Source organism: Rhea americana, unplaced genomic scaffold (assembly GCF_003343005.1).
Source record: "Rhea americana isolate MKP2758 unplaced genomic scaffold, rheAme1 scaffold_261, whole genome shotgun sequence".
Taxonomy (NCBI): Eukaryota; Metazoa; Chordata; class Aves; order Rheiformes; family Rheidae; genus Rhea; species Rhea americana.
In genome coordinates this window covers 989,699-1,003,882 of record NW_028186381.1, presented here as the reverse complement: position 1 = coordinate 1,003,882, position 14,184 = coordinate 989,699, and the positions used below count along the sequence as shown (strand labels likewise).

The following is a 14,184-nucleotide window of genomic DNA, read 5'->3' as shown; positions in this document are numbered from 1 at the left end:
AACTGAAGGCTTTGCTGACAGGGGGACAAAAGGGGAGCTCTGGCATCCCCAGCTGTAGGCGGAGTCTGTGTTCTTGCCTGTGGCAAGCATGGTGTCACCAGAGTGGTCAGGCAGAGAGCAGCACTAACATATAATGAGTGGCCTCTTCCGTCCAGTATGGAAAGCTGCTGAGCCTCATGGCGCCAGGGACAAGGCCTGGGTTTGGCTCCAAGTAGCAATTCAGGCTGGCTTCCACCACAGGCATAGCCTGAAGTCCAGCTCAGAGCAGAACTACTGGGTCCATGGACAGGAATCAAAGTAGGCTTACATCAGTGGGACTGGCATAGACATGGGTTAGAGTGTGATGCTGCTAATGCCAAGGTTGTGGGTCCAATCCCCATACAAGGCTATGCTGAGGGTTGGACTAGATGATCTCCAGAGGTCCCTTCCAACCTTACCATTCTATGATTCTATGTCACCAAAGTCAGCAGGGTACCAACTCTGCCTGCCCTGTGCTGCACCATCAGCAACACACAGAGGCTGGAAAAGTAGCTGAGCTACTGCTGAAACTGAAGCCCTAGCCCAGAGGGCAGCAGGGCGAGGTGCTGAGGCATCCAACCAGCCAATGCTCATGCAAGCCACAGGATAACCTCTTCTCCTACCCAGAGAAGCATGAGGCATCAGCACAGCATGGCATGAGGTTCCAGTGGACAAAGGGAAGACATGYTCGAGACATTCCTGCTCTACTCAACAACCTGGAGACTGAGGAGGGTAGGAGTGGTCTTTTGGTGCTCGGACAATGCTCAGAGAAACTAATCTGGTAGTGGAGTTGTATCCCCAGCACAGGGAGCTGGCAGCTGAAGTTGTTTGCCAACAAGCTCCTGAGATGGCACCACCCACCCGCTTCCCTTGCAGCTCCATCCTGCCAAACCAGGATGGCTGTGTGTCCCTGTTTGTTCTCTTCACTGTTGGACCCCCTTGCCCATCTGTCAGACAGAGCAATTCCAAGGAGCCAAAATATGGGGCTCTATCATTGTGGCCACAAGACCACAGGAAAACCTGTGGTCCAAAAGCCAATGATTTTCTCGGCCTGCAGCTCTGCAACACTCCCAGTTTTGCCAGTGAAACATGGGCATGCACTTCACAACTCTGCCAGCTCCTGTCTGTCCTGAGCCACGACCTCTAGTACCATGCTGCTGTGCACAGCTGGATACTGAGGGTATCCCAGAGCATGAAACACAGCTGGTGTGACACCAGGGAAGGGGTTTCAGCCCAGAGCTGCAGGGATGGAAGCATAGCTGACAGGCCCTCAAGAGTATACCCCGCACAGATCCAATCTGTCTGCAGAGCAGCAGTGCACCATGGGCGTCATACATACTATGTAAACAGTGACACACTCAGTCTGAGCTTCCAACCTCTACTAGTGTCCAGCCCTTAAGCCTCCTGTCCTAGAATGCAGGACATCCAAGGACTGGGATACCAAACCCTTGGAGATTTATGGGAATGCTCCTAATCCAGCAGGGAGACAGTTAATCTTGGCATGTCTAAGACAACTGAACCTGCTGTATCGTACAGTGGCTGAGAGCTGTTCTGAGATGCAGGGAGGGCAGAGCAAGGGTAAGAATGGAAGGAATCTCTGGAGATCTTCTAGTCCAACCTCCCAGCTCAAGCAGGGTAGAAAGAGAGTTGCAGATCCTGTTCCCTTCTGTGCTTGTCCCCATCAACCTGGGAACTGTCAGGAGGCTTTGGGCATGGATCTGGGGTTGGAAAGGAGTCACAGTTTGGGGCACTTGAGAATAGTTGCCGCTCCATTTTATCTTTGTTCTCAGTTACTTGCTAGAGCCTTCCCAAAGCTTTGGCCTAGGCACTTGGGGCAAGTCTGGCCCTCACAGGTCCCACCTGATTAGCTTCAGAGCTTCCATGGGAGAGAATCCACCATCCTGTTGGCCAGTTGGGGGATGAGTCCCCGCGGGATCCCACCCTAACATGCCTGGGGCCTAACAGGCTCAGGGGCTCACAGAGTCTGGCAGGGCTTTAATAGCTACCCTTTGTGGCCATGCTGGCCACCAGGACAGGCTCCCAGGACTTCCTGAATAGATGCATCACTGAACCTCTTCCAACACTGCCCCAGATCTCCAGTGCTGATGTGAAGACAATAGCATCTCCACTCTGAGTCAGAGCTGGCAACCAGCCACATATTGCACAGGCACAACACACTACCACACAGTGCATGGCACTGTGCATGGCTGGGAAGGCACAATGAACTCCCAAGAGCAGCATTGCAAAGCACATCTGCTACAGCCCAAGGGCAGATGTGGCACAGGTCAGAACCAGCCAATGCTTCAAATAAACAGAGCAGAGCCCAGTCACCTTTGCACCCATGTGACACAGCACACACGAAACTCTCACAAACCCCCCACAGTTCCAATCTGTCTGCACAGCAGCAGTGCACCACGGGCATCATACAGAGACATCTCCCACGTCACCAGGCATGACCAAAGCTCACATTCCCCATCAGCATCATGAACAAACACACATGCATACAGAGATAAAGGGTGTGTGAACATGCTGGGGATAGGGATACCTGGCAAAGTGCACAGCACCCTAGATCTACACTCATGCCAATGCCTCCTCCATACACACAAGCCCAGCTGCTGCAGGCTGTGGCCCGCCCTCTCCTTGCTGGGGGCTGGTTTGGCACTCCCTTCCAGCTCAGAGCCGCCATCTGGCCTATCCTGTCTCCTCCCCTCTCCTCCCCTCTCTGCACCAACACCCACAACTCTGCGGAGCTCCTGACAGCCAGACAGGGCTCCAGCATCGCAGAGACCTAGCCACAGCACCCCGCCGCCACACACACACACACACACACACACACACACACACACACACCCTCCAAGCCCCCCTTCCCCCCTCCCCCAGCAGGCAGCTCTCTGTCTGCAGCACACACACGCTCCACAGAAGAACAACTGCAAAGTCACCGCAGACAGACACAGATTCACAGGAACAATAGCAAATGCTCACAAGGAGACGCGCAGGCACGCACACACTGGACCTCTCCCAGCCTGGAGGCGCACTCTGCCCCTGCCTAAGGACAGCTGGCAACGCTGATGTGCAACGCGCTGGCATGCAATGCCTGCTCTCACTGATGTCATCCTGTCCCTCAAGCTTGGGAAGCATGTGGGGACACAGCCCCTTGCTGCCATGGCATAAAGGACTAGCTGGGCACAGACACCACTAAGAAGCTCTCCCAATTTGCTATTCCTTTATTCTGCAGCTGCCCTGGTTCCAATGCAACTACTGCTCCTGTCACTGCTTGTCCTGTGGGAACCATGGCTCCTGGGAACCCTGGTAAAGGTAAGCCCTTGTCTCTTGAACCCTTCATTTGTCTGTGCGGAATCTTGGCTCCACATTCACTGGCAGTAAGGGGCTTGCATAGTCCTAGCGCACTGAGGAATGACGGCATATTTCTGGGCTGCCTCTCCAGCCACGCAGCTGCACGAAATTAGCAACGTTTGCAATTATGAGCTGGCTCTTTCCTCTGCTTCCCCCCATGACTATGCCCTCTTGCCCCAGTGCCTGAGATCAGAGCTTGTTATTGCTGCCATGGCTGCATGGCTCTTCTTCCCAGGAACTGGCTGGTTGCTATTCCCAGGGGGTCCAAATCCCCCTCACTCCCCTCCATACACACTCCCAAAGGCAATTGGTGGAGGAGCCAGAAATGAGTCAGACACCAGAGCTGAGGGGGAAATAACTACAGAAAGATGAGTGCTCCTCTGTGGCTTGTTGCTGGACAGGGAGTGGATAGAGATATTTCCTTTAATGTGGAGGGAACTTGCCTCAACTTAAAGCAGAGCACACCCTGCTTGCCCCATTTGCCAGCAGACTGTGGAGAGATGGGTGTTCCGAGAGTTTGCTGAGCACCCATTGTGGGGCGGAGGGTGCTAGATGCTCTGAACCTATTAGGCCAAGCCCTTGCTTGGGAGCCTGCAGGGGATGGCAGCTAGTCTGAGTTCTGGGGCCCCTTCATCCTTCACCACGGCCATGGGAAGTGGTAGTACCTGTACAGGTAATGAGATTGCTAGGGCCTGTCCTGAACTCACTCCTACCCAAATCTTCCTCTTATGCTCTGATAGTTTCAGTGGGAAGTCTCCACACCATGGGCAGTGTCCCACGCATGTCTGCTGTCCCAGGACACATCCAAAAGGCCAAGGCATCCCAAAAGCTATGTCTGTCTCCCTGCCTTGTCTAGGGGAGGGCTGCCATTAAAGATGACCTGTGCTCTCCTGGAAAGACAGGGTCATAATCCCCAGATGTCATGGCTGAGTGGTACCTATGTCCAGCTATTCTGATCCTTGACCTGGCCCGCGTCACCTGTCCTAGCCTTTAGTCTCTGTTTGGACCACCTCACCTCACCTCTGTCTCTCTTGATGACCTCACTCCCCCAGGGCGAGAGATGCAGCCAGATGGAATGGGCAGGGTTGGAAGGACAGGATGCACCAAATGATAGAGGTAAGTCAAAGATCAGGGAAACAAGGAGCTACCTTGGAAGTGGAGGGTGGGCTTGGAGTCGAGGAGCTGGTAGATGAACAAGTGTGCTGGACTAGGACTTTTGGACATAAAAGTAGCTTTGCAAATATCTTGCATTAGATTCACTGCCCATTAAAGCTGATCGTGACCACAGAAGGGGAGGGTGTCAGCTCCATCCTCTTCTGGCACCTAGTCTCATGGGGGCCATGGGAACAGCCCTGTTTCTCCCAGCAGAGATGAGCTCCATGGAGGGCAGCATTTGGGAGAAGGAAAAGACTCCAAGCTCCCTTCTTCCCACAGAGCATCAAGTGGGCACAGCAGCGATGCAGCCACAGGTCCCCTACAGGGAGCCTTGGAAACAGTCAGGTGGGATTGTGCTTCATGGAGCTGCTCCATGGCTGTGTCGTGCTGGCTGAGGAGCGAGACAGCCATGCTTGCTCTGCATCTAGTGCTTCCTCTTATGTGCTTGCATTTGGCTCATTCCCCAGCACTGCTGTGGCCTGTTCCAACGAGCACTCTCCCAGATAATCCACAGGCAAAATTTAGGGCACTGAATGTGTCTGGATGTGGCCGACTGTGATGTGGTTAACCGAACTTAGCTAGGCTTACATGGGCAGTATTATGGCCGTGAGTCTCAGGGCCAGATGATGTGTCTGGCCTATTTTAGGCATTAGTGTAGCTTTACCATAGAGGGGAAGATGCCTGGGAAATGACAGACGGAGGAAGGCTATTTAGTTTGTTGGAAATAGGACCATCAGACAAACATGGGTGGAGAACTCCTACCTTTAGGGGACATGAAAGATCCCATAGTGGAAAACAATCCTGGCCTGTCTAAAGCTTCTTGAACTCTGTGCTGGACATAGCTCATCTGGACATCTTGGGGAGGAGATTACGCAGGCCTTCAGCTCCATGTGCGACTGTGACTGGGTCTCTGCTGACAGCAAAGGGAGCCCAGGACAACTGGCCCAGGTGTCGATACCTAACTCACAGACACCCAGCTGCATTTACGTAACCCTTCCCAAGCAGACTATTTCCGTGCCTGTGTTTGAATTGCTCAGGGGTGGCTCTCAGAAAGTGTTTTCTGGGATCTGGCTCCCTTTGCTCCCTTTTTGGCAGTCTAGTTTTCCCTATTCCCTTTGCACCCTATCTATGGAGTAAAGCTCTCTTTAGCCTAGCAGCAGACTCCAAATGACAGCACTACATGAAACAGAAATATAGTTATGAAAGCTTCATGCCTCTCCAGCTTTGTAGGAAACCTGCACAAAACACCTGAACAGTCCAGAAGATGTACCTGGCTCAAAGACTCACCCCACACTATTGCCCCTCTGCTGCATAAAGGCAGCCACTGACAGGCCTTTGGGGCAATACCAGTGCTTGTTTAAAGCTTTTTTGTCCTGCCAGATCACATGTAAGTCTGTTACAACACATTGCACATCATAAATTTTAAGTGCTAATTATTGCACAAATGTCCTATTAGCACTAGAACTGCAGATCATCCATGGTGTTTCCCAAAGGCCAAAAACAATAGAAAGCCTGTCGTTAACAATGATACTGAGGAGTGGAGAGTGTGTGACAATCTGCTAGCAGAGTGCTCCCCATCAGGGGCTTGTGGAGGCCTGACTCCATAACAAGGCAATGTGGAGGCATAGAGGAGTAGACATGGTGTGTGGAGGGGTCACATTACCAGCTTGGTCTCAACAGATAGGCTCTGTCTTGCTCTTTTTTGTTTGTAGGCAGTTCACATTACCAGCTTGGTCTCAACAGATAGGCTCTGTCTTGCTCTTTTTTGTTTGTAGGCAGTTTCTGAAAAATTCTAAGAGCAGGGATTCAGTGGCATTTTTGGCCATTGACCCACATATTAGACAAATCTCTATATGCCGTTTCCCATTCCCAGATGCTCTCTATCTGGATGCCACAGCGCTGGCCCTGAAGCCATAGCATGCCGATGATGCCACTGCAGCAAGTACAGGACAGTGACACACCTTAGCAGTGGATTATGCAAATCTGGTGCCACAATTCCTGCTCTCCCTGTGTCTTCTCTACACTGAGCAGAGCAAAGCATAGCATTGGCCCCAGATACCTGGTTGGCACTGCAGGCCTCTGAATGCCCTGCACTGGGTGACCTTCACTGGGCTATGCTGCAGCCAAGTGCAGGACAAGCCCCAGGCCTGTTGCTTCCTAGCAATGAGTCTGATTTATCCATGTTTTGCAGGGACCAGAGTAGACATCTTGTCTTTCTCAGTCCAGCTACAAGTTTAGAAAGAACCTCCCTTGCCCTCAGCCTCAACAACCCTGTCTGCTCTGCACTGGTGACAGTGGGGTGTCAGTGCCTGGACCCCTCAAGGGCAGCCTTCACCATCTCCTTTGTTGGGGCTCACACAGAGACAGGTACTGCTGCAGAGAGAATAACTGCCCCACTGCCATTTCCACCCTGTTCTCATGATGTCCTTTGTTTTGCCCCTGCAGCTGGGTCTAGAGCTCTTTGATATCTTTTAGGGTGCCCATAGCAACCAAGGAAATACCATAAGATGACAAGCAGTGGATTATAACCAGACAAGGCAGCATTCCAACCATAAACCTGGGGCTATCTGAGAACAACACAGGATGGCCTGAAGCTAGAGGCCTGGTTTTTGTCCACCAGAAGAGATGCTCTGTGCTTAGGAGAACCTCTTTCATGTAGTGTCTTTGACCTTCATTCCAAAGGGTTTTCAAACACTCTTGTGTTTCCAAATGCTGCTGAGACCTTGGGGTCAGGGGTATCTGGCTGCAGTGCATCAGTGCCCATGGAGTTGGCCTGTGTCAAGAAGTGCAGAGAAGGTTGGTGGGCTGGGGAGCCTGGCCCCGCACACTGGCTGCCCTCTATGCCTCTGCTGGGTCCAGCAGCACCACAGCTCTCTGCTGAGGCTTTCGGCTTTACCCCTCCAGGGACCTTTCTGAACCTCAGCGTGAGTGACTATGGCCGCTCAGACTCTCTCCTTCTATCCTGGGATGAGCCAGAGGGGGGTGCCATGGGATATTCACTCACCCTCTCTTCCCTGGCACCGGACATGCTGCTGCAGAACAGATCAGTTGAATCCAACAGCACCAGTTTCTGGTTCCACGGGCTGACACCTGGCACATGCTACAAGATTAAGATGACAGCTACTCTTGCCTACATGGACATCAGCCAGACAGTCACAGGACAGACAAGTAAGAGATTCCCCATGGACTGCAGAGTCAATGGGTCTAAGTACGCCTTCCTACCCTATCCTACCCTACCCTACCCTATATTCACACTGGTTTGGAGGGGGCAAAGTTCAGAGCTATGTGGAATCCTGTGAATCCACGGGGAAGTTGGGTCATTCCCCACTTCCTGTCAGTTATAGTCCTTTCCTGATCCCCAGGACCCATGGGATTATCCTCTCATCCATGAGGAGGGAGGGTCCTGTCCCTGCACCTTGCACTAGTCAGTCTTCTCCCAGAATAATGCAACAAGTGATGGACCAAACCATGATATGGACTCTGCAAAGAGCTAAGGGATAGAAAGGGTCATGCTTGGAGTTCTAGAAAGAGGTACAAGGAAGTTATGTCTGCTCCATGATTTTGGCACACCTCTGGCAAACACTTGTTTGTGCACCAGCCCTTGCTCTTGGCCTTTCCTGGCTCATACCAAGGGACTAGGGGAAGGAAGAGCAGGGCTGATAAGTCTGTAGCTCAGGTGATGACATTAGCCATTGCCTGCTTCTCTCCAGAAGATTGTTGAGTAAATCAGTGCAGGTGAAGGTAGAAAGCCTGCTAAAGGAGGGCAGACCAAATGCAAGGGGTTGGCTGGAAGAACAAATGGGGAGAAGATGATGTCAGATTGCCATAGTGACTGGGAATCCATTTGGGAAGAGCAAGAGTTGGCTTACAGTACAGGGCTTACAGTAACGCAGTTGTCAGGCTCCACATGGCTGGACGAATGGAGGGCCCTCACGCTGGATGAGCTTTCAGGCAGGTGTTGCTGGCCTTGCCTTTGTCAGTGCACATCCAGCATGTTGTCCCTGCCAGAGCTTCTCTGCCCAGCTTGAAGAGATTGTGCAGAGACTGATTTGACACCCATGGGAGACCAGGGGGGCTGGCAGGGAGCTAATGGCGCTGTGCTTTGGGTATTCAGTCTTGTGGTGGTGGTCAGTGGGACCTCGCCAGGCAAGCTGAGAAGCCACTGTCCCACCAACTCCCGGGCAAACTGGCAGATCAGACATAGCAAGGCAAAGAGCAAACCCTGTCTGTGCCATGCCTGACCTAGGTCCTTCACCTGTTCACAACTTGAGCCTGAGCAGTGATGGGAGATCTGCTGTGCTGCATGCCTCCTGGGAACATGCCACTGGGCAGCGAGACAGCTACCACCTTGCCCTGTACCACAGCGACTCCCAGACGCTCATGAGAAATGCATCCATCCTGCCAAATGCCTCTACATTCCTGTTTGATGGGTTGTTGGCTGGCAGTGAGTATGCCTTGAAGGTCAGCACACTGTCTGGAGCCAGCCAGGCCAGCACCAGTATCCATCAGTGGACAGGTAGGGAGGGATGGGTGTGCCTGCCCGAAGCATAAGGGAAGGGAAGGGATAGAGGTTAGAGTGGCTTTGGCAGGGGAAATGCAGCACGTGTGCCAGCTGGGCTGGCAGAGAGGGGGAGGAAGACTCCAGCTAGGATGGGAAGTGTGCATAAGTTAGGGAGCATCTGGAAAGTTTTCACATCCCTGCTGTAAACTGAGAGATTTGATAAGGGCCATCTTTGCCCAATTTGTCAAGCCAAAGGGAAAGACCTGACACCTCAGTCCTGGTCTTGAAGAACAAGCCCACAACTCAAGCTTCTCTCCTCTATGTCCCCACAGGAGAAGGGCAGTATGGGGATCTTGGCAAAAGACCTTGGCTGGTCAGAGCTGTGGAAATGTTGCATTATCCAGACTGCCACCTTCCTCTGCCATGGGACCTAAGAAAATATGAAAGGGACCTCAAGACCTTTTCAGCCTGCCTGAGAAGGAATGTGGGAGCAAAATGCTGCAGCATTGCAGCAATGCCCCAGCCAGACCTTCAGCCCCTGGGCCAGCATAGAGAGCACCAATGGGTAGAGGAGACCCTGGGGAGGGAGAAGGTTCTTGAGCCCCGAGACCTATTCTGCCACTGCTGAATCTCACTGCCTCCTGCTTTTCCCCTCAGCACCCTCCGTCCCCACGCAGCTAAGGCTCAGCCCAGGTTCCAGCACCAGCCTCTTTGCATCCTGGACTGGTGCTGAGGGGGCTGCCTGGCTGCACCTCACGCTCCGCAACCTCCTCACCAAGATGGTGACCAAGACCCTCTCAGCCAAGAGAGGCCTCACCAACTACACCTTCCAGCACCTCTACCCTGGCACCCAGTACTGGTTGGGTCTGAGTGCCATGGCCGGGCCTTACACCATGATGGGGCCAAATGCCACAGCTTGGACATGTGAGTACAGCACACTTGGGTTAGGGGAGGTGACCTCAGTTGCCATTTATTTGTCTTTAGGCTCAGAACAGGCACTGCAAACCAAGGGCTCAGAAAACAGAGAAGATCAGTGAAGATCTGAAGAGCTGACTCTGTGCCTTGGTGACCATGGCTGTCTCCCTGGTCTTTTGTCCAGCCTTTGAATGTAAATGTCTCCTGCGAGAGCCCTGAGTGCAAAGGGCAATTCATCTTCTTGAATCCAATTTGAAGCTGCTCCGGAACCTAGCTCTGGAGCTCTGTGATAACAGACAAGGGGAATGGGGAAGCAGCAGAGCCAGGGAAGGTGAGCAGCCTGTGAGTCTAGAACAAGCTGGAGAGTGCCCCAGAAGAATAGGAACACCAAGTCCTGTAGAACCATGGGCAGAAACAGGGCTGCAACATAGGCTTTGAAGGAAGCCAGAGATGGCGGTCAGGGAGGGAACAGAGGGACAAATGAGACACAAGGAAAGGGTCTGGTTATAGGACCAGTGTCCCCTTTGGGCAGGTGAAATCCCAGTGCCTGGTTTGCAACAGGATAARCCTGACTTCTCCCTGAGGATGGCTGTGGAATGGCCAGAGCCTAGGCACCAGACCTGACTGGTCTGCAGTACAGCTGGGGCCAGTCTCTCATGTGCCTGGGGGCTGTCCAAAGGCCCAAGAGGAAATGGGGAGCTAGGGGACAGCAATTTAGCRGGTATAAACTGGAGGCTTCTAAAGTGAAGCAGAGTTTTGTCCATCCTTGGTTGCTGTCAAGGGTGTGTTTTGGTAGCACCTGGAAACCTGCTTTAGTGGATGTCCTTACTGCACTACATGCTATACACACACAGCCAAGGAATACAGTCTCTGGCAGGTCAGAAACTGAGGACAGCACTCCCAGATCCCACCTAGTTGCCCCATTTAGCCCCCTGGCCTTCACCTTCTGATCTCTGGCTGATAAGGGCCCTGAGAAAGGATAACTTCCATCATCTTCCTTGTTTGCTGCCAACACTATGTCCACTGCCTTGTGAACAGTTCTTGCTGCAGACTCACTTTCCCAGACCTCCCCAGGAAACCACAGGGAAAATGAAGAGAGCAAATGCAGCCTCTCAGATTGTGCAAGATTCATGCCAAAAGCAAAGAAAACGGCCTTCTGTAAGGAAGAGCAACAAATTATGGAGATGTCAAACAACTGCAAACTCAAAAGTTCCTCTGCCCGGTGGCTCGGCCTGGTCCCAGGCAGAGACAATGGCTGATCATTGCCAGGTGTACACTGAAATCTGAGGACCTGGGAGCCACAAGATAGCAAGTCTCCAGCTCTTTCCTGTTCAGCCTGTTAGTCCAGAAAGCTGTGGCATGGAGCCCACTCACTGCTAAATCTGCAGCTGGGATTTTGGAAGGTTTCCACACCCCCAGCTGGTTTGTTTCTGCTATGAAGTGACTTCAGCTACATCTCTGCAGTTACTGTCTATGGCTCTGATTTACCGGACCGCAAAAAAAATGTCTTTGGTGCCAGATACAAAAGTCAGGGGCAGCCAGCCAGCAGTTTCATCCAGGCTAGTTCCCGGGAATATCAGCAAACTCAGGACAGGACACAAATGGAGATGAGAGGAATGTTTAGGAATTTCCCAGCAGGGCTGCCAAACTGATCTAAGCTTCACTAGACCAGGAATGGTTGCACTGGGGAATGAAAACAGCATGCTCTAGCAGAATGTTTAAGCCAGGCTTGTAATGGTCTTCCAAGTAAGGGAGCAGGGAATGATACTCGGGAGCATGTGGGGAGATCTGAGGATCTCGTATGGCATCTGCTCACACAGCAGTCTGTCTTCTTTGACTAAGCAGGACTGGACAGGAATGCAGGTGTGCCATACACCTCACAGCCCAGGACCTTCAGGCTAATAGGCTGTCCTTAAAGCTACAAATGCTTAAAGTGCTACAAAGTAAATCCTGGGAGGGCTGGGTTTGGGGTTCTGTGCACCTTGTAATCCAGACACACACAATATTGTTCCTTTCTCTTCCAGACCCCCTGAGCCCTGGCAATGTGACCCTGAGCAGCATGGAGGAACAGAGCTCCTTGCAGGCTCACTGGAACACCCCAGCAGGAGAGAGAGACTTTTATCTGGTGACTCTGCAGGAGGGAGAGGATGCTGCTCCGACCAGGAACATTTCTGTTGGAGGAGACAGCAGTCATGTCACCTTCCATGGGCTGAGCCCTGGGAAGCAATTCTCTGTCCAGGTGACAGCAGTGGCTGGGCCTTACCGGGCTTCTGCCTACAGCATGCCTACCTGGACACGTAAGTAAAAAGTCTAAGAACACCTCTTTGAGGCCATTTCCGCCTCGCCACAGAGGGACCAAGTTCTCCAATGCTGGTGCCCAAAGGGAGGCCCATGGGGAGGGAAAGGGATGACTGCAGCAGATGGCGGCGATGGAGTTGTGTGGTATGATGGCACCTGGTCTCAAGAACAGATGTGGGTCAGAATGACAAAACATTCTGCACCATGGATCCTCTTGAACAGTGGATATCAAAGCCCGTTGCAGACTCATGCCAGATAGTGTCAGGCACTAACGAAGCCCTGACCCTATTCAATAACCTTCAGATTTAGCACTTGACAGGCATCAGGACAACTTCCCCTCCCTCTACTCCCAACAGTGTGGTTCTGTGGATCCTGAAGCATTGTCAGAGCCATTAGAGCAGACTGGCATCTGTCCTGTACTCAGTTCCTCCTGGGTGAACCCCAAAGCCACAACCAGTTCTTATCCAATTGCCCCAAGGCTGCCAACCTGGGAGGGAATGACTGGAGCTCTCTCAGGGAGCACAGGGTGGGGAGGCACACACCCAGCCCCTGTGCTCAGAGCAGTAAAATGGTCTCCCTGCAGCCCTGGCTACCTGTGCTGTGGAGGGGACCACCACAGACTGTCCTGAGGCTAGCTGCCTCATCACTGCCCCACCCAGTGATGTGCATGATCCCATCTTTGTCTTTTGTAGAGCCATTGGCACCATCCAGCGTGAGCCTCTGCAGCCAGGGTAGCTCCTCCAGGCTGTTAGCCCACTGGCAAGAGTCAATGGGAGAGGCGTATATGCTGGCCCTCAGTGCTGTGGAGCACCCTGTGAAGAACAGCTCCCTTCTCAGAGGTGTCACCAACTTCACATATGAGGGCCTTCACCCTGGAACCCTCTACAGCTTTGAGATCAGCACTGTGGCGGGCCCTCACACCTCTGCACCTCAGCGCATCACTAACTGGACATGTGAGTGCTACAGCCCTCACCCCAGCCAGCCTTTGGGGTTCTTGTTGGATTCTGCCCTTCCCAGTGGTCTCATGCCTCAGGCTGCRTGAAATCACAGATCCCTTGCAGCTTCACGCAACAGAAGGGCAGAAGGCTAGGGAAGAATGCAGAGCTACGGTTGGATGTACCCAACCCTGGTCTGCATCTTGATTGCATAGCATATGGGTTAGCAGAGTCCAATGCCCTCCTCTTCCCTTCATAAGAGAAAGATTCACCCACTGAGGCTCCCACTCCAGCTGAATTCCTCAGGCTCGATCTACCCTGAACCTGTTCCCTACCGCTCTGGTTCAGGCTGTGCTGCCCACATAGCCTTCTCTTGCCATGTTGCATTGGATTCTATGCTGCCCCAGCCCTAGGCACTTTGGGGATGTAACCCCCCCCACACCCCCACTAGTCTGTGGGGGTTAGAAAGGGTGATGGTGATCTGTTCAGATCTCATAAGTAGCCTGAGAGCTTGGACTCACTGGGATGGGTGTGTTCCTAGGGAAGGGCTTCACATCAACACATCTGGGGTTGCACCTGGGCTAAGTGGCCCCTGTCAGGCTGTAGCTGTGACTCTAGACTTTGTCTTTCCTAGATCCTTTGCCCCTTGAGCAACTGACCCTCACCAATCAAGGCCTCAGCACCTCTCTACAAGCTTCCTGGAAAGCAGCTTCTACTGGCAGCACTGGCTACACTGGCACCCTCTGGGAGACCAAATCCCAGAAGTGGGTCAGAAACATGACTGCAGGGAACAACTTGACAAATGTTACCTTTGAAGATCTGGTCCCAGGGCGACAGTATACACTGAAGATGGTTGCCATGGCCGGACCTTACAAATCTCCCATGCGATCAGCCACAGACTGGACATGTGAGTGCATAACCCACCCTCAGAGAGGAGCAGGACTCCTAGCCAAACCCTACTGCAAATTGCAATCACAATCTAGCCAAAAAGAGCAAAAAGTTTTCAGC

General features: G+C 52.7%; 1 protein-coding gene across 13 annotated transcripts in view; it reads left to right on the top strand.

The window, feature by feature from the left end:
• Nucleotides 1-2,778: 2,778 nt before the first annotated feature.
• Nucleotides 2,779-14,184, top strand: part of LOC146594355 (receptor-type tyrosine-protein phosphatase V-like) — a 36,745-nt gene continuing 25,339 nt past the window's right edge. For 10 of the 13 annotated variants that reach the window (XM_085307686.1, XM_085307683.1, XM_085307684.1 and 7 more), the window contains exons 1-8: nt 2,779-3,333; nt 4,425-4,488; nt 7,432-7,695; nt 8,774-9,043; nt 9,686-9,952; nt 11,968-12,240; nt 12,934-13,194; nt 13,811-14,083. In XM_085307686.1, the coding sequence (XP_085163812.1) occupies nt 3,268-3,333; nt 4,425-4,488; nt 7,432-7,695; nt 8,774-9,043; nt 9,686-9,952; nt 11,968-12,240; nt 12,934-13,194; nt 13,811-14,083 (1,738 nt within the window). In that variant the 5' untranslated portion in view covers nt 2,779-3,267. The remainder of the gene's footprint in view (nt 3,334-4,424; nt 4,489-7,431; nt 7,696-8,773; nt 9,044-9,685; nt 9,953-11,967; nt 12,241-12,933; nt 13,195-13,810; nt 14,084-14,184) is intronic. The other 3 variants (XM_085307685.1, XM_085307687.1, XM_085307690.1) reach the window with 3 other exon arrangements.